The 23,786-nt window shown below is 38.3% G+C and overlaps 2 protein-coding genes across 11 annotated transcripts; both read left to right on the plus strand.

Moving 5' to 3' along the window:
* The first annotated feature begins 12,800 nt into the window (after positions 1 to 12,800).
* Positions 12,801 to 16,771, plus strand: LOC135599057 (F-box protein At5g39250-like). 7 transcript variants are annotated; one of them, XM_065093738.1, is made up of 3 exons: positions 12,802 to 12,938; positions 13,290 to 13,394; positions 15,768 to 16,771. In XM_065093738.1, exon 3 carries the CDS (start codon positions 15,881 to 15,883, stop codon positions 16,643 to 16,645), a length of 765 nt encoding a protein of 254 aa, XP_064949810.1. In that variant the 5' UTR covers positions 12,802 to 12,938; positions 13,290 to 13,394; positions 15,768 to 15,880; the 3' UTR covers positions 16,646 to 16,771. The 7 variants fall into 7 exon arrangements, with proteins under 7 accessions (XP_064949812.1, XP_064949810.1, XP_064949814.1 ...); XM_065093742.1 differs by having other exon boundaries at positions 15,875 to 16,771; XM_065093736.1 differs by having other exon boundaries at positions 12,924 to 13,043.
* On the plus strand, positions 12,921 to 23,387 carry LOC135599055 (uncharacterized). Of its 4 annotated transcripts, none has more exons than XM_065093733.1 (5): positions 12,921 to 13,056; positions 16,868 to 17,019; positions 21,052 to 21,218; positions 21,303 to 21,581; positions 21,683 to 23,387. In XM_065093733.1, exons 3-5 carry the CDS (start codon positions 21,059 to 21,061, stop codon positions 23,074 to 23,076), a joined length of 1,833 nt encoding a protein of 610 aa, XP_064949805.1. In that variant the 5' UTR covers positions 12,921 to 13,056; positions 16,868 to 17,019; positions 21,052 to 21,058; the 3' UTR covers positions 23,077 to 23,387. The 4 variants fall into 4 exon arrangements, with proteins under 4 accessions (XP_064949805.1, XP_064949806.1, XP_064949803.1 ...); XM_065093734.1 differs by lacking the exons at positions 12,921 to 13,056; positions 16,868 to 17,019 and adding an exon at positions 18,817 to 20,531 and having other exon boundaries at positions 21,683 to 21,810; positions 21,910 to 23,387; XM_065093731.1 differs by lacking the exons at positions 12,921 to 13,056; positions 16,868 to 17,019 and adding an exon at positions 18,818 to 20,531.
* The last annotated feature ends 399 nt before the right edge of the window (positions 23,388 to 23,786 follow it).

Here is a 23,786-nt window from a genome sequence, read left to right on the forward strand (position 1 = left end):
AGATAATGATCCTATTGCATTGAAGAGTATGTCACAAAAATATCTTTTCTATTGCAAATATAGTTGATGTTAGAAATTATATTTTTTTTAGTCCTAATAAAGTCAAGTTTCTTCGTAATATAAAAGAATTAAATGCAGATGTAGTACATACTGGTAAAAGGGTCAAAGATTTATATATTTTGTTAGCATTAACCTCTTATATTGATAAGATAAGTACAAATGATAATGCATCAATCTAGCATGCTAGACTTAGTGAATGATCTTTCTAATCTTACTACTTTTAGTAGTAATAAAGTTTATGAAGGTTGTCAATATGGCAAAGAATAAGCAACCTTTTGATAGATCACTTTCAAGATATAAATTTCCATTAGAGCTTCTTCATAGTGATCTAATGGGTCCTACTCAAACACTATCTTATTCAGGTTCTCATTATATGCTTCTCTTTATTGATGATTTTACAAGGTTCACTTGGGTCTATTTTGTAAAGGAAAAATCAAAAGTTCTTTCAAAATTTCAAGAGTTCAAGTTAATAATTGAAAGTGCACGTCAAAGAAAAATTAAAAGATTATGCACCGATAATGGCGGAGAGTTCACTTCTGATAAATTCTTCTCTTTTTATAAAGAGTATGACATCAAACGGAAACTTACATGGTAAATAGATCGTAACAATGGTGTGGCTGAACGAAAGATTCGACATCCCATGAAAACTTGTAAGTGTTGGCTTTAGGCATAGAATTTACCCAAAGCCTTATGGGCAAAAGGTACGGCATATGCAACTTAAGTTATTAATCAAGCTCCACTTAGTCCAATCAATCTGAAGTCTCAATATGAGCTCATGTTTGATGAGAAACTAAATGTTAAACATTTTAGAATATTTGATTCTCCATACTATATTCATATACCAGACTTAAAGAGAAGCAGGCTTGATGCTAAGGCTAAGAAATATATTTTTATTGGTTATGATGAAAGGAAGAAAGGTTGAAAATGCATGGATCCATAAACATATAGGTATGTGATATCTCGAGATATTATATTTGATGAATTTCTTGCTATTATCCTTCACAATAATTTTTTTTGAAAATATCAATCATGATAATGAAAGTGATATATGTTCAAAACATATGGTTGAGTTTCTTTTATCATATAATGCTCTTATGAATTTTGGCTCATCTTTTTTCTCATCTGTATCTACTTCTGTTATTTTTTTATCATCAATGATGGATCAAAGTGATAGGGGGAGTAATGATGTTTATGAAGAGGAAAATTCAATATTAAGAAGATAACAAATAACAATTGTCAAACCAGTATATTACAGAGATGAAGATAATGTAAGCATATGTCTCTGTTTCTTTTTTAAACCAATTGATGATCTTGAACCTACTTGTTTTGATAAAGCCAAAGGTGTTAAGGTGAGGAAGGATGCCATGAATAAAGAAATAAATACTCTTCATAAAAATGAAACTTGTGATCTTATGTCAAAACCTGCAAATGTAGATCTAATTACTTGTAAATGAGTTTTTAAGATGAAACATAAATAAGATGAAAGTATAGATTGTTATAAGGTAAAAGTTGTTGCAAATGAGTTTTCTTAAAAATATGGAGAAAATTATGAGGAAACTTTTAGTCCTATGACCAAAATGATATCTGTTAGAATGATGATTGCTTTAGTAGCTAATCTTAAATAAAAGCTTTGGTAACTTGATATGAAGAATGCATTCCTATATGATGAAATTGATAAGGATATTTATACGGAACAACCACTAGAGTATATTTTTATTTTCAAACAAAATTATGTTTGCAAGCTCAAGAAGGCTCTTTATGGGTTAAAGCAAACTCCCAGAACTTGGTATGAAAAAATTGCTTAATACTTTTCAAATGGTCCTTTGGAAAGAGATTTGGTAAGAATATCTACTACATTATCTTTACTTTTTATCTCCATGACCTCAATAACTCCTTGAAGCACATTTTCCCAAATAAAATGATATTCAATTTTAATATGCTTGATTCTTGCATGATAAATGAGTTTTTAAGATGAAACATAAATAAGATGAAAGTATAGATTGTTATAAGGTAAAAGTTGTTGCAAATGAGTTTTCTTAAAAATATGGAGAAAATTATGAGGAAACTTTTAGTCCTATGACCAAAATGATATCTGTTAGAATGATGATTGCTTTAGTAGCTAATCTTAAATAAAAGCTTTGGTAACTTGATATTAAGAATGCATTCCTATATGATGAAATTGATAATGATATTTATACGGAACAACCACTAGAGTATATTTTTATTTTCAAACAAAATTATGTTTGCAAGCTCAAGAAGGCTCTTTATGGGTTAAAGCAAACTCCCAGAACTTGGTATGAAAAAATTGCTTAATACTTTTCAAATGGTCCTTTGGAAAGAGATTTGGTAAGAATATCTACTACATTATCTTTACTTTTTATCTCCATGACCTCAATAACTCCTTGAAGCACATTTTCCCAAATAAAATGATATTCAATTTTAATATGCTTGATTCTTGCATGATAAATGAGTTTTTAAGATGAAACATAAATAAGATGAAAGTATAGATTGTTATAAGGTAAAAGTTGTTGCAAATGAGTTTTCTTAAAAATATGGAGAAAATTATGAGGAAACTTTTAGTCCTATGACCAAAATGATATCTGTTAGAATGATGATTGCTTTAGTAGCTAATCTTAAATAAAAGCTTTGGTAACTTAATATGAAGAATGCATTCCTATATGATGAAATTGATAATGATATTTATACGGAACAACCACTAGAGTATATTTTTATTTTCAAACAAAATTATGTTTGCAAGCTCAAGAAGGCTCTTTATGGGTTAAAGCAAACTCCCAGAACTTGGTATGAAAAAATTGTTTAATACTTTTCAAATGGTCCTTTGGAAAGAGATTTGGTAAGAATATCTACTACATTATCTTTACTTTTTATCTCCATGACCTCAATAACTCCTTGAAGCACATTTTCCCAAATAAAATGATATTCAATTTTAATATGCTTGATTCTTGCATGATAAATGAGTTTTTAAGATGAAACATAAATAAGATGAAAGTATAGATTGTTATAAGGTAAAAGTTGTTGCAAATGAGTTTTCTTAAAAATATGGAGAAAATTATGAGGAAACTTTTAGTCCTATGACCAAAATGATATCTGTTAGAATGATGATTGCTTTAGTAGCTAATCTTAAATAAAAGCTTTGGTAACTTGATATGAAGAATGCATTCCTATATGATGAAATTGATAATGATATTTATACGGAACAACCACTAGAGTATATTTTTATTTTCAAACAAAATTATGTTTGCAAGCTCAAGAAGGCTCTTTATGGGTTAAAGCAAACTCCCAGAACTTGGTATGAAAAAATTGCTTAATACTTTTCAAATGGTCCTTTGGAAAGAGATTTGGTAAGAATATCTACTACATTATCTTTACTTTTTATCTCCATGACCTCAATAACTCCTTGAAGCACATTTTCCCAAATAAAATGATATTCAATTTTAATATGCTTGATTCTTGCATGATAAATTGGATTTGTAGCTAATTTTAAGATACTTTGATTGTCACCCTATAAAATAGTTAGTTTGTTAATTTGATAATACATGTCCTCGATTAAACGCCTTAACCATATACATTCTTAACCAGCAAGTGAGGAAGTCATGTATTCTACTTCAGTTGTAGAAAGAGAAACCGATTATTATTTCTTACTATATCATGAAATGCAAGCAAAATTATATAAAAAGACATAGCCAGAAGTAGGTCTACGATTATCCAAATCACCACCAAATTAACAACTGCATAGCCATACAATTCAAGATGTATGTCCTTCTTATAGAATAATTCCAAGGGTAGAATTCACATATTTTAAAATTTTTTTTGCTGCATCAAGATGTGGCTTACTTAGAGATCATTAATTTAAAAAACGCTAGGCGCCAAAAGGCGCCACGGTCCAAAAACGCCCGAAATGCTAGGCGCTCACCTGAGTGAAGTGAGGCGCTAAAAATTAATAATATTAAAATTAATAGTATTAAAATCAAAATAATAGTGTTATACTGTATACAGTTAATAGTATCAAGGTTTTACTTACCGAATCGTACCGCCCGGTACGGGCGGTACGTACCGGTCCGAGAGGCGACCGGTACGCGGACCGCCCCCTACCGGGCGGTACACGCAAAAATATCCCGTATCGGCCGTTACGGGTAATATCGGGCGGTAACGGTCGAAATTTCGACCGTTACCGCCCGGTACCATTCGGTAACGGGCGGTAACGCAGCGCCTTTTTCGGCGACGTCGCCGAGGCGACACGACGTCGCCTTTTTCGGAGACGTCGCCGAGGCGACACGACGTCGCCTTTTTCGGCGACGTCACTATATATATATATATATATATATATATATATAAAATAAACGTCGCCTCGGCGACGTCGCCCCGTGTGGGGAAGGAAAAGGCGACGTCGCCGAGGCGATGCGACGTCGGCCAATAAAAAATATATATATATAATATATATATATACATATATCACTCGGTATACCGCTCGGTATACCGAGCGGTATACCGTTCCGTACCGTACCGAGAGATCGTCGAAAATTTTTAACAATATACTATATACTGTTAATAGTATATTTTCGATTTTGAAAGAGGAGAAACAAAAGAGAAGAGAAGAGTGTAAGGGAAGACCGAGGGTGCTGAGAAAAGCGGGAGCGGCAGCGGTAGCGGTAGCGGCAACGGCGAGGGACGACAGTGGCAGCGGCAGCAGCGAGCAGCGGGAGCGGCGAGCGGTGATATAGGCAGCGACAGCAACGAGTAGCAGCAGCGGCTGCGGGAGCAGGAGCGATGAGCGACGATAGTGGCAACGACAGCGGTAAAAGCGAGCAGCGGCAGCGTGTTAGGACTCTAGCTAGGAGAGTCCTAATTGAGAGGGACATTCTGTTAGGACTCTGTTAGGACTCTAGCTAGGAGAGTCCTAATTAAGAGGGACATTCTGTTAGGACTCTAGCTAGGAGAGTCCTAATTGAGAGAGACATTCATGTAGGAGGTTTTTTCTTAGAGAAGAATTAGGAGTTGTAAGGGAATAGGAGTCTTGAGTAGGAGTCCTATTAGGAGTTAGTTAGAAGTAAGAGTCTTAAGTAGGAGTCCTATTAGGAGTTAGGGTTTAGAAGCCCTATAAATAGCCATGTATTCCTTCTCTTTTCATAAGCAATAGATGAATTTTTTCTGCAGCCTTTGAGTAGCAATTTGGAGGGAGGAACCCCTATAGAGTTCCAAGGAGGCCGATCCCCTAAAGAGATCAACCCCAAGTTTAGAATCTACAAGGGTTCTAACACCTGGTATCAAAGCAGCGTTCTTGGCGTCTCGCTGCCCTTCCACAGCCATCCATCAACCCTCCACAACCGCCCAAAGCAATTCCCACAATTGCTTAAAAGATCATCGCCAAATTCCACCATCATCTCCACCACCGCAGATCATCCTTTGATCTCCTCATGAATTGCAACAGGTTCTGGTTTCCTACCTTACTGCTGCTGCAATTTAGTTATCCCTATTCGAAAATCCAAAAAAAAAAAAAATTTGTTCCTCCTATATTGCTGCAAATTTTCATCGTAAGTTGCTGAAATTTTTCGACGAGAATTCTGTTATCGCAACTTACACCAATTTTCTTGCTGTTACTGCCAAAATTTTCTTGATTAAATTGGACATCCTTGCTGTCATATAAACTGAGATATTGCTGTCAATTCCCTCCTCAAATCTCTCTAATTTTTTGTGGAGATTTCGTCGAGAAACCGCTGTTTCTTCGACGATAATTCTGCTCTTACAAGACAACACAATTATGCAGCAAACTTTCACTGATTTCTATCAAACCTATACATGCTTTTAACCCGTCAACAAAAGAGAGATCTTAATATCACAGATTTGGAGTCATATACTATGGCATCTGAGGAGGCAATCAATGCTAAATTTGAAGCATTTGAGGCACGAATGAAGGATAAGATTCGGACTCTCCTTACCGAACTCAGTTTGGGCCGACCACTAAGCCCAAAGAAATCACATCAAGGAGAGAGCTCTAATCAATCACATCATACCTAAAGAGATGACTTCCAAGAGAGGGGAGGCTCTATGACCGACCCCAACTATTCGCGCATGAGAGTGGACTTCCCTAGATGGGAAGAAGGAGACCCAATTGGTTGGATCTCGCGCGCGGAGCGATATTTTCGGTACCATAAAACTGCGGATGCATCCATGGTGGAAATTGCAGCTATACATCTTGAAGGGGATGCCATACAATGGTTTGACTAGTTTGAACACACTTATGGAGTCCTTTCATGGCGACAATTCAAAGAAGGACTACTGATCCGCTTCGGACCAACTTATTACGAGAACATTGACGGACAACTAGCAAAGATCCGACAAACCTCCACCATTCAGGAGTACCAAACCAGGTTTGAAAGGTTATCTAATCAAACTCGTGATTGGTCTGAAAAATAGCTATTGGGGACCTTTATTGAGGGCTTAAAGCCGGAGATCCGGGGAGAAGTTAAGGCGCGACAACCATACGCGCTTATGGCAGCCATCTCTTTCGCACGACTTCAAGAGGAGCGATTGAACCATGAAGCCCGGAGGACTAGGATCACTCCACGACCTATAATACTAAAGCCCTCAGCCCCCCCTACTATCAACCGAGTCCCTGCACCGAAAAGGTTAACAAGAGAAGAACTTCGAGAGCGATCTGCGAAGGGGTTATGTTGGCATTGCGACGAGCCGTGGAGCTGCGAGCATCGCTGTAAAAAAGGTAGACTTCTTATGATTGAACCAGTAGAAGAAGAGGTCATTGAACATCTAGAAGAGAGCCTTGAACATGAAGAAGAAGATATGGAAGAAGACCCACAGCCGACCGACATTATGGTACACGTACTAGCCGGCTACTCAAACCCGCAAACGATGAAAGTTGGAGGCCTTCTCAAACAACAGCCGATCACTGTTCTCATCGACACGGGTAGCACTAATAACTTCCTGAATAGTAAGGTTGCTGCTTGGATGACACTGCATATTGAAGGTTGCAGCAAGTTCGATGTAAAGGTTGCCGACGGCAGAATCCTAAAGTACGACCAAAGATGCCCGCATGGTGAAACTATTACTGCAAGACCAAGAAATTATCACCGATTTCTTCCTCCTACCAATCGATGACTATGAGGCAGTGCTTGGTATAGAATGGCTGACTACACTAGGTGATGTCTCTTGGAACTTTTCTAAATTAATTATGAAATTCTACTGTAAGGGCAAACAGATCATCCTACGCGGGAAGCGCGGAAGCAACGTTACCACTGTTTCGACCCAACGAATGGAGAAAGTTTTGCACAAGGTAAATGGTGGCTTTTTGATGCATCTCCAGCCACAACCAGAAGAGAAGAAAATAGAAATTGAAGATCAAAATCTTGCCCAATTGCTTACTGAATTTGCCGACATATTTGCTGAACCGCGCGGTCTTCCTCCTTCTCGGCAACATGACCATCGAATTCCAATCCTTCCGGGCAAGCCACCAGCGAACACTCAACCGTACCGATATCCTCACCTCCAGAAAGATGAAATTGAAAAGATCGTAAAGGAGATGCTTGAAACAGGGGTGATTCGGCCAAGTTGCAGCCCCTATTCCTCACCGGTGCTACTTGTATGCAAGAAGGACGGAACTTGGCGGATGTGCATCGACTACCGAGCTTTAAATGGCATCACCGTCAAGGACAAGTACCCAATACCAGTGGTGAATGAACTTCTTGATGAATTGAAAGGAGCTCGAGTCTTCACGAAGTTGGACCTCCGATCCGGTTACCACCAAATTCGGGTATATGACGATGACATTCCAAAAACTGCATTTCGCACACATGATGGCCATTATGAATTCTTGGTAATGCCTTTTGGACTCACTAATGCTTCTTCAACCTTTCAAAGTCTCATGAATGATATTTTTCGGAGCTTTCTTCGTAAATTTGTGCTGGTATTTTTCGATGATATTCTCGTTTACAGCCCTTCTCTTGAGACTCACTTTCAGCATTTACGGATTGTTTTGACGATCCTTCGGGAGAATACTCTTTTTGTTAAGCAACCAAAGTGCATCTTTCTCCAGCAAAAAGTAGAGTACCTTGGGCATATAATATCAGAAGGAGTGGCGGTAGACCCAACAAAAATTGAGGCAATGCAAGGCTGGCCGAAACCTACAAACGTGAAATTACTACGGGGGTTCCTTGGACTAACGGGCTACTACCGAAAATTTGTTAAGGACTATGGGAAGATCAGTGCACCACTCACTTCTTTACTGAAAAAAGATGCTTTCCAATGGTCGGACAAAGCCATGACAACGACGCCGGTGCTTGCGCTACCAGATTTCAATAGATCCTTCATCATTGAGGCCGACGCATCTGGAGTCGGAATTGGAGCCGTTCTCATGCAAAATGGTCGACCACTCGCATATACGAGCAAGGCATTATCTCCCTCCCATCAAAACATGTCAGTATATGATAAGGAGATGCTTGCCATTGTACTCGCAGTAACGAGGTGGAGACCCTACCCGATCGGCCGGCGATTTCAAATTAAAACTGACCATAAAAGCCTCAAGTACTTTTTGGAGCAAAAGATATCATCCCCTGAGCAGCAAAAATGGGTAACCAAACTTCTTAGATTTGATTATGAAATTATTTACAAAAAGGGGAAAGAAAACGTTGTTGCAGATGCACTCTCACGGCTACCAGAACAAGCTAAGGTTTCAGCCATCTCCCTTCCTACCATCGGTCTCCTCGAGGACATTAGGGAAGAATGGAAGAAGGATCCAGAGATCAGCAACATCATAAAAAAATTGGAGGAGGATCCAAGTGCAATAGCCCACTACACCGGGGATTCGAGGGATCTACGCTATAAAGGTCGCATTGTGCTTATACCTGACTCCCCTTGCATCGCAATCATCTTGCATGAAATGCACTTCATACCTTCAGCAGGGCACTCTGGATTCCTAAGAACCTACAAAAGAGTGAAGCAAAATTTTTACTGGAGAGGGATGAAAAAAATTATTGCTGAATATGTGGCACAATGTGATGTATGTCAACAACACAAGGGTGAAACTGTGGCAAATCCAGGGAAGCTACAACCATTACCCATACCAGACTCAGTGTGGACTGACATCTCCATGGACTTCATTGAAGGGCTGCCATCTTCCAAAGGTAAAAGCACGATTCTCGTAGTGGTTGATCGACTTACGAAATATGCTCATTTTTGTGCTGTGAGAAATCCCTACACTGCTACTAGTATTGCCCAGATTTTCATAGAAAATATTGTTAAACTGCATGGGATGCCAAGGTCCATCGTAAGTGATCGTGATAGGATCTTCACTAGTAAATTTTGGACCGAGTTATTTCAGTTACAAGGCACCAAACTTAAGATGAGCACAGCGTATCATCCACAAACTGACGGCCAAACAAAGGTGGTAAATAGGTGCTTAGAGACGTACCTCCGGTGTTTCGCTAGCGACCGACCAAAAGAGTGGGCGAAATGGCTTCCCTGGGCCGAATGGTGGTATAATACTACATATCATTCATCTACAAAATGTGCCCCTTATGAAGCATTGTATGGTCGACCAGCCCCTGTGATTCCAAAGTATGTAATTGGCTCGGCTAAGGTAGATCAGGTTGACCAAGAATTGATTGATAGGGACAAACTCTTACAACTGTTAAAAGATAATCTCTCTACCGCTCAAGCCAGAATGAAGCAGCAAGTCGACACACGACGAAGTGAAAGAGAATTTTCAGTGGGAGATTGGGTTTATCTTCGCCTACAACCATACAAGCAACTCTCTATCAACACTCGAGCCTCCATGAAGCTATCCCCACGTTTTTATGGGCCATATCAGATCACAGAGCGTATTGGAGCCGTGGCGTATAGACTTAAATTACCTGAGGATGCCAAAATTCATCCTGTCTTCCACGTATCATGCCTAAAGCCCAAGTTAGGAGAACACGAGTCACCCCAGATCCAACTGCCCAACATAACTGAGGATGGAGTTATTCAAGCCCAACCACAAGCCATCCTCGATCGCAGGATCGTGATGCGTCGCCGACATCCCTCTACTGAAGTACTAGTGCATTGGAATAATCTACCACTTGAAGACACCACATGGGAACCATATGAGGAGCTGAAGACCCGGTTCCCTGAGTTCATGGAATCTCAGCCTTGAGGATAAGGCTGATTTGAAGAGGGCGGGTTTGTTAGGACTCTAGCTAGGAGAGTCCTAATTGAGAGGGACATTCTGTTAGGACTCTGTTAGGACTCTAGCTAGGAGAGTCCTAATTGAGAGGGACATTCTGTTAGGACTCTAGCTAGGAGAGTCCTAATTGAGAGGGACATTTATGTAGGAGGTTTTTTCTTAGAGAAGAATTAGGAGTTGTAAGGGAATAGGAGTCTTGAGTAGGAGTCCTATTAGGAGTTGGTTAGAAGTAAGAGTCTTAAGTAGGAGTCCTATTAGGAGTTAGGGTTTAGAAGCCCTATAAATAGCCATGTATTCCTTCTCTTTTCATAAGTAATAGATGAATCTTTTCTGCAGCCTTTGAGCAGCAACTTGGAGGGAGGAACCCCTATAGAGTTCCAAGGAGGCCGATCCCCTAAAGAGATCAACCCCAAGTTTAGAATCTACAAGGGTTCTAACACAGCGAGAGCAGCGAGCGACAACAGTGGTAGCGGTAGCGACAGCAGCGAGCAGCGGCAATGAGCAGGGTTAGGGTTGGGGAAGTTGTGCCTAGGCGGCGCTCGCCCGAAGCGCCCGGCGACTGGGCTCGGGCGAGCGCCTAGGCGGCGCCTCTTTGAAGCGCACCACCTGGAAATGAAGCGAGGCGCTCAGACCTTGCCTCGCCTCGCCCGAGCACCTAGGCAAGCGCCCGAGCGCCTTTTTAAATCACTGTTAGAGATTGGATAAAAAAATTTATAAGACCAACTAAAAATGCAATATCTATCTGGTCTTGTAATTGTTAAGTAGATGAGACTACCAATAACAGCATGAAAAGAACGAGAGTCAGAAAGAATACTCCCATCATTACAACTTAACTTTATATTTGTATCAAGTAAAGTGGAAACCTTCTTATTTTTATTAATTCTAAACCTTTCAATAATTTTCTTTGCATAACTTGTTTGAGAGATAAATATACCTTATTTTGTATTCATCTCCTCTAGACCAAGAAAAATATTAAGCTCTCCCAAGACTTTCATTTTAAATCAAAGAGAAAGATCACAACGAAACTTTGAAATTTCTATTTCATCATTACCAGTGATAATCAGATCATCCACTTATAGAAGAACAATAATATGTAGACTTCTTTGTTTTTTAATAAATAAGTTAGGATCTTAATAAGAAAAAAAAATTCACAGAAATGTAAGTATTGAACAATTTTTAAAGATTTCTAAGTGGCATTTACATATGTAGATCCATGCAAGCCTTAAGTATTTAAGCCTATAAGGCTGAAGTCTAAGAGTCGTTCAAGATTTATAAGTATTTTTCTTTTTGAGAAGTTCAATATAGTTTTTCCTTTCTGCCTTGTTTATTCTTTTAATTTGATCTTAGGCTAACAACATCTTATTATTACTATTTGAGAAACAGTTACACTTGTATATAATCCCTCCCTTTCTTTACAGGAACGACAATAATATTCCGTTTCATCAGAAATATATCCTTCAAACTCATGTTGAATACACTTACTGAGCATATCTTTAGGAATGAAAGAGGTATCGAAGTGATGTTTCAACTGCGAACAACAGATATTTTCCGTGCCATTGATGGTTTCCAATTGAAGTCCTTTAATTTACGGGATCGAGCAAGCGAGTTTAACATCTAGAAGAACAGGAATACGTTTCCATTCAGATGTAAATCAAAGAAAACATGCATAAATTATCCAACAAAATTAACGACTAAATACGAATCTGTTTTCCTGCTCTCATCCGGACAGTTGATCGAACTAGCCTATACCTAAAGTTTCTTCTCTGTGGGGAAAAGATCGTGTCGCATTGACCCTAATTACCCTGGAAACTGTAGGAAGCTGAAGTTGGAATCATCGATCGCTGAATTGCTTCGGGAATGTAGGGACAGAAAACGCACCGTGGATTTGCCGGTGATGACGGTCACCCCTGACCGGAGATTCTTCCGAAGTTGCCCGCCGTAGATTCTTGGATAGGAGGGAAGGTTCCGGCCGAACAGTCTCGGGCTCTTCTTCGATTTGGATGGCGAAAGGCGGGGCTTTGTCGTCCTCCTCCACGCCTCCAGCAGCGAAAGCGTAGCTTAAGCTCTCTTCAAGAACGAATTATTACACATTGCCATCAGATCAAAATCAGACGATCGTGATCTTCTGGGCCATCCGTCCAAACCCGAACCACTTGGGAACATAATCAAAATGCTTCGTTTCATTGAATACATTTTTCTTACCGTAACCTTACCCTCACGACAATTGGAGAAGTGAAACGCCGATCGTGGAACCCACCAGTACCTACCACCAGACGAGGACCGTCAGGGTGGAGATGGGCATTTTAATATTTATGCTGCTTCTTCAAGTTATTTATTTTCAACATTCCAACTTACCCTCGTTTTAATTGGTTTTACACGAGCCCCCAAATGGGACCCACTATAACGGGACGGATAAGTATGGGATTGGTAAGCTGGGTATTTCCGAATGCTACTTATTTAAATGTCAATTATATATTGAGTTGCTATTGATTTCTCCCGACGAGTCGCTAACAGCATTGTCTCAGCCCGATTTAACGCTCGCCGTCTCTTTTGCTTCACAACGATCTCTTTCCTCCGTCGCCACCGCAATTGCCTGTCTCAGATCCACTCGCTCCCCCTGCCGATTCGAAGGACTCGAGCCTCTTCGTCCCCCAACCGATCGATGGGCGTGGCGAGTTCCTTGGTACTCCCCTGTGCTCCATTCTTTCCCGCTGGGGTCATCTGTTAGGTTATCAAGCATGCTCCTGCTGAGATTTCGGAGGCGCTTTGGGAGTTTTTAACATATCTGGTGATTGAGTTTGGTAAATTTATTAGTCTTCTCGCATCTTGTCTCTCCCCTTTTTTTTTTTTTTGATCTATCTGTTTGTCTGATTTGTACGAAGTTTATTCGTAGTTCAGAGTACTGGAAATTACGAAACTTATATTGCTAATTTTTCTGTTCATTATGGCATCTGTTAACATCATATGAGTTAATTTGAAGTTTTTTTTTTCTTGATCTCTGTTTTTATATGTTTGTATTTTGGTTACTACTCAGACTTGGACAACTCAACTGGTAATGCACAAGATTGTAGGATAAACGAGGCTAAAACGGGCTTTTATTTTATATCTGCGTTGTAGGAGACAATGAAATCAAGATCTGGTAAATGATATCATTTTAGATTGGGCTTTTTTGTATTTTTTTTATTTTTCAGTTGAGAAATCTGGGATTGATACTATAGGATTTTATAAAACAGTTATTGATGCACAAATCATGAGATTAAGGGTGAATTTTGGATATTATCATCATGTGACCTTGAGAAAAGATCTTTTTTGCTGTTTCTAGTCGACAATTATGTCTCCAGAATTTCTGTCAGAAATTTACTTTTCTGGACTGGTTTGTAAAGAGTTGTGGCCCTCATGCATGATTGTAACTTTAACATTGAGTCATTGACCATGAAGAGTTTTTACTTTTGATCTTTTACCTATATTTTATGTTTCCTAAATTTATGTTAGCATGAACTTGTGAACTATTGTCACTTGACCTTTGGGTCTAGACTCTTGACATGTAGAGAAGACTCAGTATTGTTTCTTTCAGAGCAAGTTGTCATTATATTAAGAGAATGGACCCTGTTTTTCACCTAGTTCTTTAATCCATTGATGCTGATAGATTGACTACAAGTTCTATATTGTTTGGTATTTAATAATTTACTTTCTTTAACATGATTCATTCTAAATACTTCATTGCTTCGGAGATTTCTCATGGGTTCTTAATGTTCTTTTAAATTCTATTTATTCACTACCAAAAACCAAGAAATTACTTTTTGTCATGAATTCTAATGCTGCATGCACTGATTTTTTTGACTTTGTATTGATATATGGTACAAGCTGGTGTTGGTAGCATAATATAAATGGGTAGTTTGAGTGTGGCATGATCTAGTATCCTTGTAGAATAGATATTTTCTTCTAGGTCTTGACCATTTCAGATTACTTGACGTGTGGATGAAACAGCATCGAAATAGCATTGAAAACCACCAGTAAAGGACGTCTTTGATGTGCTCAAGAACTGTTAATCTTCAATTTCATATCAGTTATATTGTCAACACAGCAATCAGATTGCTGCTGCAATGTTATCACAGCAATTTCCACTTGTTTTTGAGATGGATCTCAGCAGATTAAAGGGTCTTTATTCCACTGTAACCAAATGCAAGCTAGAGAAATAATTCAGAAAATAAGAGAAAGGAAGAGGAGATGGATAAACAACAATGTAGTGTGGGTGAAACCTAGAGAGAGATGGGTTAGAGTATCTCATGCCAGTTTTCTCAAACTAATCCAAGTGTCTGGGGATGTGTTTACATCAACTATATAATAATCTACCTAATAGAGTCCTTACTAACTAAAAGAAGTAAAATTTGTCTAAATAATGCCTAAACTAATCAGCTGAGCACTGTATAATATCTTTGGGTGAATACTGTTCCCACTCTTATACAAAAACTGCAAATGACTAATTGCAAATTGGCTTGACCTATAGCTAACACTAAAACCATATTATATCAAAATTAAGGTAATACTAAACTTACATCATCTTGACCTACTACTTAGCACTAGAATTTTCATAATATATACTTATGAAAAACTATAGTTGACCTCAACAATTGACCTCTTTTACTTCATTTCTCTCTGATTCATAGAATTTTCAAGCCTGAATTTCAACCAAAGGCACTAAGAATCTCTCTATTCCTTCTTTATAGGTAGAGCTCTATTTCAGAACAATCTATCTATATTCAAGGTGTAATTTTCCTTAAATTTCTCATTTAATTTTTGGTTTGCAAGATGTAGACATGAATAAAGCATTTTATATTTAAAAATTTTGGACTAGATGAAGTATGGGTCTATAATGATATACATTAGACCTACATGAGATTAAGTTGGATCCACACGACTCTAACGTAAATCTTACAGAATATAACACAAGTGCCTCTATTGTGCACAAAGTTTGTAATCATAAGTTCTGTCATTAAAGTTATGTACTTCTATGGTTCAAACTGTGTGCTAAGTTTATGGATGTCAGCCAGATCAACCATATTGATTTAAGTTATTTCAAACCTTAACCTCAGCAATGAGAGAATTCTTCAGTAGCTTAAGTTGATGTGCTACTAATCTTGGCGAGTTAGATCCTAACGGGTGTAACAATAGAAGAAGTGTAATAAGTTAGGGAAGGTGTTACTGTTTCTTTCATCCCCCTCTTTTATTTAGCTAATTATTCTTTGGAAGTTTCACAATAGGAGTTGTCACCTCTTCTTTTATAAGAAAAAGAAAATCATAGGCTTTGACATTAATGAAGTGGTTTCTGGTAGAATCAAAATTTTACCTTTCGTCCTTATGATTTCTTAAGTCTTTTGTGATTGAATGAGGAATTTTGTAAAGCACAGTTGTTCTTGGTGCCACCATGTTTTGTACTCAGTTTTGCAGTTGGCCTAGAGAAACTCACCTGTGATAGGATTTTGGAATAACATAATCTTTTTTTATTTTGCAGGTAAAGTTCTGCTTTGGTACACCATTTTCTGCTTAACGACAGAAAACTTAGAAACTGATTTGGAGCCTTTGCTTCCTTTTCTTTTCTGTTGAATTATCTTTTGGCAGTCAACAATGGCCAAAGATTTGATATCTGCTGAAGTTTTGAAGGCAGTGTTCACTCTGCTTGATGGTGAAGATCTAGTTTCATGCATGCTTGTAAGTCATCAGTGGAGAGACACTGCCAGGGATGACTACTTCTGGAAGTGCATCTGCACCAAGAAGTGGCCTTCCATTTGCAAAAGACCTCCTCCAGCCATAAGTTACCACAAGCTCTTTTTGACTTTTTCTAGATCCCAACCCCCTCAGCCCCTTCCTCCATCAAGGCTTTCCTTCAACAATTTGGAATTCTTTATTGACCTTTGGTCTGAACAGACTCTGATATTTTCTGAAGCTGTCTCAGGCACTGTGCTCCGGAGAGGGTTAAAGAATCCACCTCCAGGAATACCTGATGCACTCAAGATTCATCTGGACAGTACAGATTACAAGATGATAATGCAAGTTGAGCCAAGATTTTCTTTTCCACTTGGGCAGACGATCATTGTGTCTGTTCTTGTGAGTCGCAAAGACACAAATCAGATAGCACGGATTGTAAATCAATCCCTCTTTGGATATGTTGATGGTAATGCATTTCGTGCACTGGCTTACGACTACCTAATCTTTGCACCAGGACATCCATTCATATCCGGAATCAGGGCTTGGGTTTCCTTGTTATTCATGGCGAACACCGCTCACAGTATCACCGATGTCTTTGGCATTGAGATAGACTTCTGTGATGCTGCAAACTCTGAGAATGAAGTCCTGTGGCTTCTGGACATGCTTGATTGGAAATACATCTGAGCTACATTTGCTGTTGAATGTAAAAAAGTATAAGCGTCAAATCAAATTGTGGAATGTAAATGAGAGATGATACTCAATATTTTGGAACTTGAGTTAAAATAAACTAGAGGCAGAGTATTGTCTACAGCTGATTGTTTGTAGTCATTTTAAGCTAGTGCTGATAAGGAACTTAGACTTGCATGATTTTTGTAGTACAGCTGATATACTCTTGGTTATGTGCAGGCTTCAGCTCAGGTTTGCTGCAATGTCACAACTTGAGTTACAACTGAAGCATGTGCTACACATCAAAGGGCCAGAAGGGGTTGGGCTCCAAGGCATTGTCCTTATAGATGTGTGCTAGATCAGCCAGTTGTGACATATTTCTCAAGATCATGGTAATCCTTCTCAACCTAAAGCTTCTTATGGGCACAAGCAATGGTTCACTTTTCTTTATTCACAACTTGTTGATGTACTGTTTATGATGTCTTTGTTAGCAACATTGGCCATTCCCATGAAAGCGATCACATCAGTTGATCTTCAAATGGCCATTCCCATGACGTTTTGGAGGTGTTAGAGTTTACAAACAATAACTTAACATCAGTTTAGTAAGATTCTAGCGATCATTTTTGTTGAGAAGACTCACTGCTGATACTCTTAGGCAACACTGTACATTTTCTAATATCTAGTTTAATTGGCTTGGTGAAAATTAATAATACTGAGATAACAAAACTGCTCCATTGTCATGTCTTCTTTATTGGCATCTGGCTCCATATCCAGTTTCCATGGTCATGTGGTTTTGTTTATGCTAAAAAATGATATAAGAAGCGCTGTCCATGTTTGCAAAAAAGTACAGTGATTGAATTGCTGAAAATTTATTGATGAGCTTATATAATAATTTTACACTGTTTGGCCAACTTCCATTTTGCCTAGCCTATGTGGCTGGAAAAATATAAATCTGCTTATGTGCAGCCTGAATTGGGTTTTGTATAAACTCACTTTGGACATGCAACTATGCATTTTATGTCCAAGATATCTAACTTGGTTTGAGTTTGAATCAAGACCCCATCTGGGCAACTTGGAATACAGTTTGGGAGCCATAATTTCTTGGTGGCATACAATTTGATGTTGTGTGTTTGGAGAAGTTGATCTCTGTCTGTTTTCTAATAGATATCTTAGCTTATAATTGTAAAACAATAAGCAAAGACTATATATATGAAAAAAATGAAAAATAAGCAATAATTAGAATGAGTAAATCTTATTCTTCCACCAAGAAATTATCAACATTGATTAACAAGCAGGCTGTCCGTCTGCTTAAAGGAACTGGTTTAAGTTGTCCATCTGCTTCTGAAGAAGGACAATATATATATATATATGTATAAATATATATATATATATATATATATATATATATATATATATATATATATATATATATATATATATATATATATATATATATATATATATATATATATATATATATGTCTGTTCTAATCTCTGGTACTCTTTTATTCGACTTCCCCTGTTCATCTTCACCTGTCACCAAGAAATCAATGGTGTTGCTTGGCTATTGCTGACTCCCTGCCTAACTTGTTCTCTTTCCCGACTTTTGACGTCACAAACTCATGCAACGCCTTAAGAAGAAAAGAAAAAGAGGACGCAAAATGGAAATCATTCTTTTGCATTTGTAAAATCTTTTACACTGTGCATCATGTGTTTTTTATTTCTACATGCAGAATGCATATTATGAGACTCTTGCCGATGATTTCTCACCGGTATTAGTTCTTTATCATAGTATCATGTTTATTAGATTTTACACTTAATTCTTTTACAAAATAGAGCTGCTACGTTTCAAGCCAACAAATATCTTTTATTTTCCCTATAAACCTCAGTCTCACATCAGCTCATCATTCTATCACACGAATATTTATTAGCTTCCATTCCGTCAATAATTCCAATTATCTCAAATTAATTAATAATATGATATGTCATTTTCCTGAAATACTCCTTTTTTTCGAATATATTGTCTTATGCGAAATTCTCAGTGTCGTTTGGACTACTCGTCAACGAACTAATTTGTCCTCTTAATTTGTACGAGGTTATTATGGGTAATTAATACGGCTTAACACATCTTTAATAGACGGCACGACACACTAACACTCGACACCAAAAAATACAATAATAATAATAATAGTAGTAGTAGTCGTCGTAGTAACAAAAGTGACGGACGCAAGCCATTTGCCCCCATTTGGCGTTTTCGCTGCCAAATTCACCGACTTCGATCCAGATGTCCTCCAATTCCTCCTGCAAATCCACGAATCGACCCCTTGCCAGCTTCCGGCCTCGTCCTCCGCTCTGTATTGGTACCGATTTCTCTGCCCTTGGAAGCTTCTGGTCGCTTCTAGGGTTAGGATTTCCGTGCCTTGTTTTCTCCTCGTTTCCGATCACGATCTCTGCATCTGTTGCATCGAGAGGTTCTTGAATCGATCTGCTGCGGTTTCCCCATTCTGATTCATCCTGATTCGTTCTTTAGACAGGAAGATCGAATCTAGGGTTAGGGTTTCATACGGGTTCTCGATCATTTTGGTGGCTAAATCCCGATTCCTAAATATTTTCCTACATACTTTTGTTCTCTATTTTGCGGCGTTTCCCCTTTGTAGATTTAGTGTTTTCTTTACTTCTTAGGTCGCTGGCTGGTCTTTGGTATTTGGGTATGTAAGTTCCGAGATTCTTCCGATTTCTTCGTGCAATTCTCGTGCGTCTGTCTAATTGGCCGTTTTGACTTGGTCAGTCTTAGTCTATGGGCGAAATTAGGCTATAGGGTTAGCACTTTTAAACCCGGTGAAATTGGGGAGTGTCAGCTTGTTGGTAGGCTAAAACATCTTTTTCTATATCGTGTCCTCTTAATTGCCATAATCCTTTGTAATACATCAATTCAATTACTTTGTTGGTTTACTGCTGCTCCAGGGCGCACTAGATCTTTTTGGACTGCTTTAAAGGTAAATAGCAGTCACACAGTGCAGCTGAGTGTGTTATGTTTTTAGTTATTTTCTAAGAGAATCGTTCCTGGTTTCTTATCTTGATAAATTTACATTTTTGTTCTCGACAAAGTTGATTAAAGAGGGTGATGAGTTATGCATTATTTAGTATTTATTTTTCGTACTTAATATGGAAAATACAGATGTTCTTGCAAATTGGTTTTCCCTATTGTTATATGTCAATATGCTTTACTTTAATGGAAGCTTACTTATTCACCATTTTAGATTTTAAAAAATAGTTATTTTATTAACAGGAGAAAAGTACAATGCAAAGCTTAAGATTTTTCTTGCGCCTTTGACATGTTTATTGTTGCTGAATACGAAAAACTTGTCAGACTGATATGTACCAGCTGCTACAGTATGTACCATTTGGTACATTGCTGAAAAAATAACTGAAATATTCAAAATTTATTGGGACATTTGTGTACTAATACTGGATTGGACTGGTGCAATCAGTATATCATGGTATTTAGTTTCATTTTTTAACATAACGTTCTTAGTGAAACTAGCCTTTTTGATATCAAGTGTTTCTCTACATAGATAGTTTCTATATTGATCCTGCATGATCATAGTGTTAGCAGGTGTTGAACTATTTATTGACATGGAGGAAACACTCTGTGGTACAGAATTTAATATGAAGTTAGAAAAAAAAAAAAAAACCAGATGGCTAATCCTTTTCATAAAAATGACAGTCTTTTTTGTTAAGTTCACTATATTTTGGGTTTTTGTGTTTAATCTTTGGGCCTTTTTTTCAATTCTTTTTCTTGGGTTGGGGTGTTGGGACTTGGTGGGATGGTTGGGGGATGAGGCGAGGAGCTTGAAATCTGCTCTCCTATGCTGAAGAACTTGAATAAGCATCTCTTCACCATGTATGTTATACTTGCTTCATATTAAACACTTGTCTTTTCCCTTTGCGTTTCATTATTTCTCATGGCGGGCTTCACATTTATTGTTTTATTGCTCTTGATTCTTTCTGTTTTAGCTTTGATCAATGGTATTTCTCTTTCTGACTATTTTGCCTTTTGGGGCCTTTTTGACGGCCTCTGGAATTGATGAGCAGTGTTTGTTTTTTGTAATGCAATCTTGGAAGTTGTTTAGGTAGATTATGGATGGAAATTTGGGATGATTTCATATGCACTGTACTCTGACCAGATTATTTTTTGGTTAGGTTCAGCTTGTGTGGAACAGTCATCTATTAGAATAATTCAAATCATGCATGAGGCTCTTTGTCAATGTCCAAATTCACTGCTTTCCTTTACAAACAAAGAAATGTTTCTTTATCTTTAAGTCTTCCTGGGTCATTTTCATTGTCATACAAATTGTTGTTTTCTTAAGTTATTTCACTTGTTGGCATTCCATGTGAATTTATTTTGCTTGTTACCTTTGCAGGTTATATATGGTGTTCAACCAAAATGAACAGTCTTTTGCCGATCACACATCTGACCAATTTAATTGTGAACACGTAAGACATTTGTCTTATGATGGCCAACTACACGTGAGGCCATTTGCTGAAGGCTCTACATGTGAGGACATTCCTGCAAAATCACCTGTTTCAGGTAACTGAAGGAAACATTTAGTCTGAAGTTACAGGGAGTTATTAGTATATATTTCCTTATTTTTTTTCTTTTTCTGATGTAAAGATCAAGAGAGGGGTTTCTCCAGCTACCACATAGACTTTGAGAATGTGATTGCTGATCCTCCCTCTGACAACTCTTACAGTAATCTCAGTGGCAAACCTAGCTTCTCACGGGTGACAGGCAACAACAGTGAAGTTATCTGGTTAGAGAATGGCAAACGGTCTCTTTGTGATGATGAAACTTGCCTTTGTGCAAGTAAGCGTTTGAAGCGAGTGGACCAAAATTTTCAATTGGGTTCATCTGAAGATGTTTGCTTCAGTAACTCTAAGAAATCACTCTCAGGTAGTCGTAGGACTTAATTGTTTTCATTCTTTAATCAAATAATATGTAATATTCTCAAGCAGATTAAAAGATTTTGACTGATTATAATAACATGTTTCTAGTCACCGCTGAGGACTTGAAAGATGGAGGAACTGCTGCTGTTGCTGAGGATGCTATTGATCAGACAACCACCAGCCACTGGTTTGCACAGAGTAGTAGCAGAGAAGCTGGTTTAGACCCACCTGTTCGGGTACCTTCCTATCCATTTTGTTATGGTGATATCCGTCAAGCTGCTGAATTTGATCAGGTTGAAGAGATTTATTCGCCCGTTTTTGGTTACTTCGATCAGAAACATATTGCTATTGGATCAAATCATCAGGCTGATGTTCCAGAGTGGAGATTTTATGAATTTAAGAACCATATTGGGGATCATGAAGATTGTGCTTTTCCTGGAAGTTCACCATTATGTGATGATCATATAATTGATGAAGATGACAGTGATAAATGGAATGGAACATGTGTAATGCCCATGCCTGATTGTGCTTTATTGGCTTCAGATTCTGTGGGCTTGCACTACGAGATGAATTGTGGATGCCTAGATGAGGCTTCAATCAGATGTGTGAGGCAGCATGTTGTGGAAACGAGAGAAAAGCTCAGGCGCAATTTGGGGCAGGATAGGTTTTTAGAGTTTGGTTTTGCTGATATGGGTGAGGTTGTAGCTGAAGGATGGACTGAAGAGGAGCAACAGTTATTTCATGAAATTGTGTTGTCGAATCCTGCTTCGGCGGGCAAGAACTTTTGGGATATATTGCCTAGGGTGTTTCCTGCTCGAAATAGCAAAGAACTAGTAAGTTACTACTTCAACGTATTCATGCTTCGGAAGAGGGCTGAACAGAATAGGTTGGACCCTTTGCACGTAGATAGTGATGATGATGAATGGCAAGAAAATGATGATGGTGAATTCACAATGGCAGAAGATGAAGATGAAGAAGATTCTGTGGTGGAGTCTCTTGCAGATCAAGACAATGTTCCTGGTGAGGAAGATGATATTGTGGAAGAGGACATAACTGAAGAAGCTGATGATGTAGAGGATTGTAATTGTTACACCCTTGCCAGGAACAATGAAAAAAGGACCTGCGGTGATGTGAAAGGATGCATTGGTAGTGATCCGAGCCTTCCTCCTGGAATGCAGTTTACAGGAAGCAATTTGCACCATTGTGTGGAGGAACAAGACATGCAGGATGATTCATGCACATCCTACGAGGGCCAGCGTAATGGGGCTGATTCCTGTAATCCTGTCGATATATTTGACTCGCAACACAGCTTGATTGAAGATCATGAGAACTTCCGCAAAGAGTACCAGAATGGTAATCTAAGTGGGTTGATGGATAATGGGTTCTTTGACAGTCTGTGTGATCCAAAAGCATGGGATACAAGTTATTGCTGTGAATCAGAGAAAGATGACCTCTTACCAACATGTAATGTGATAGAGGAGGTATTTGGAAAAGAATGCTGACTGTCATGATTTAAGTCGGTACGATTACTCTTGGGTATTTTCTCCCTTTCTTCACCATAGGTGTATGCTGATTGGTTTAGGATTTGCACCTATCCTTGTAAATTATGGAATCAGGCAGTCCTGCCTGCTTGCTTGTAAAGAAGAGTGTTTGATGTGAGGGGCAGGTACTTCAACAATGGAGTGAACCTCCTTTACGCTCTCTCTGATAACACTAGAAAGGCTAATAGGAATCTGGTAAACGAGGAAACACTCCTTTTCGAATTATGGAATGTATTATTGTCGATCTAATGGTTTCTTTACTGTTTGATGTCCTTCTTATCTGAAATTTGTTTGTTGTTTCTTATATGATGAGAGACTGAACTATTAATGGCGGGTAATATTCATTAGCAGAAATGGGCCACTACACGACTTGGGTTTTTAGATTTGTGCAGCCATGTTGTCGTGAGATTTACTCTTCCTAGATCTTTTAGGTTTTGCAGCCCACATATTGTTAGGTCTGCAAGATTGAATGCAACACTCTGGAGTTCTTAAAAAGAAATTTGCTGTTGCAGCTGCCAGAACTTATTCCAGCTGAAGCCCATGAAAGCTAGATTTCCATCTTCTCGGAGTTTTGACTCTTTTGCAAGCAGAAGGATACCTTCTTCGTTGCGTTGACATATGGACGTGTCACTTGAAGGCCTCGTATCTCGTTGACTAGTCCGTTGTTCACT

This window comes from Musa acuminata, chromosome BXJ2-1 (genome assembly GCF_036884655.1).
Source record: "Musa acuminata AAA Group cultivar baxijiao chromosome BXJ2-1, Cavendish_Baxijiao_AAA, whole genome shotgun sequence".
In the NCBI taxonomy this organism is placed as follows: Eukaryota; Viridiplantae; Streptophyta; class Magnoliopsida; order Zingiberales; family Musaceae; genus Musa; species Musa acuminata.

Excerpts from the sequence above, each read along its gene's own strand:
- LOC135599057 (XM_065093735.1), top strand. The coding sequence starts at position 12,918 with ATGGGCGTGGCGAGTTCCTTG. Across the intron at positions 12,939-15,874 it reads TGGGCGTGGCGAGTTCCTTG|TCAACAATGGCCAAAGATTT; the intron begins GTACTCCCCTGT and ends ATCTTTTGGCAG.
- LOC135599055 (XM_065093731.1), top strand. The coding sequence starts at position 20,497 with ATGCTGAAGAACTTGAATAAGCATCTCTTCACCAT. Across the intron at positions 20,532-21,051 it reads AATAAGCATCTCTTCACCAT|GTTATATATGGTGTTCAACC; the intron begins GTATGTTATACT and ends TTACCTTTGCAG. Across the intron at positions 21,582-21,682 it reads CTCTAAGAAATCACTCTCAG|TCACCGCTGAGGACTTGAAA; the intron begins GTAGTCGTAGGA and ends ACATGTTTCTAG.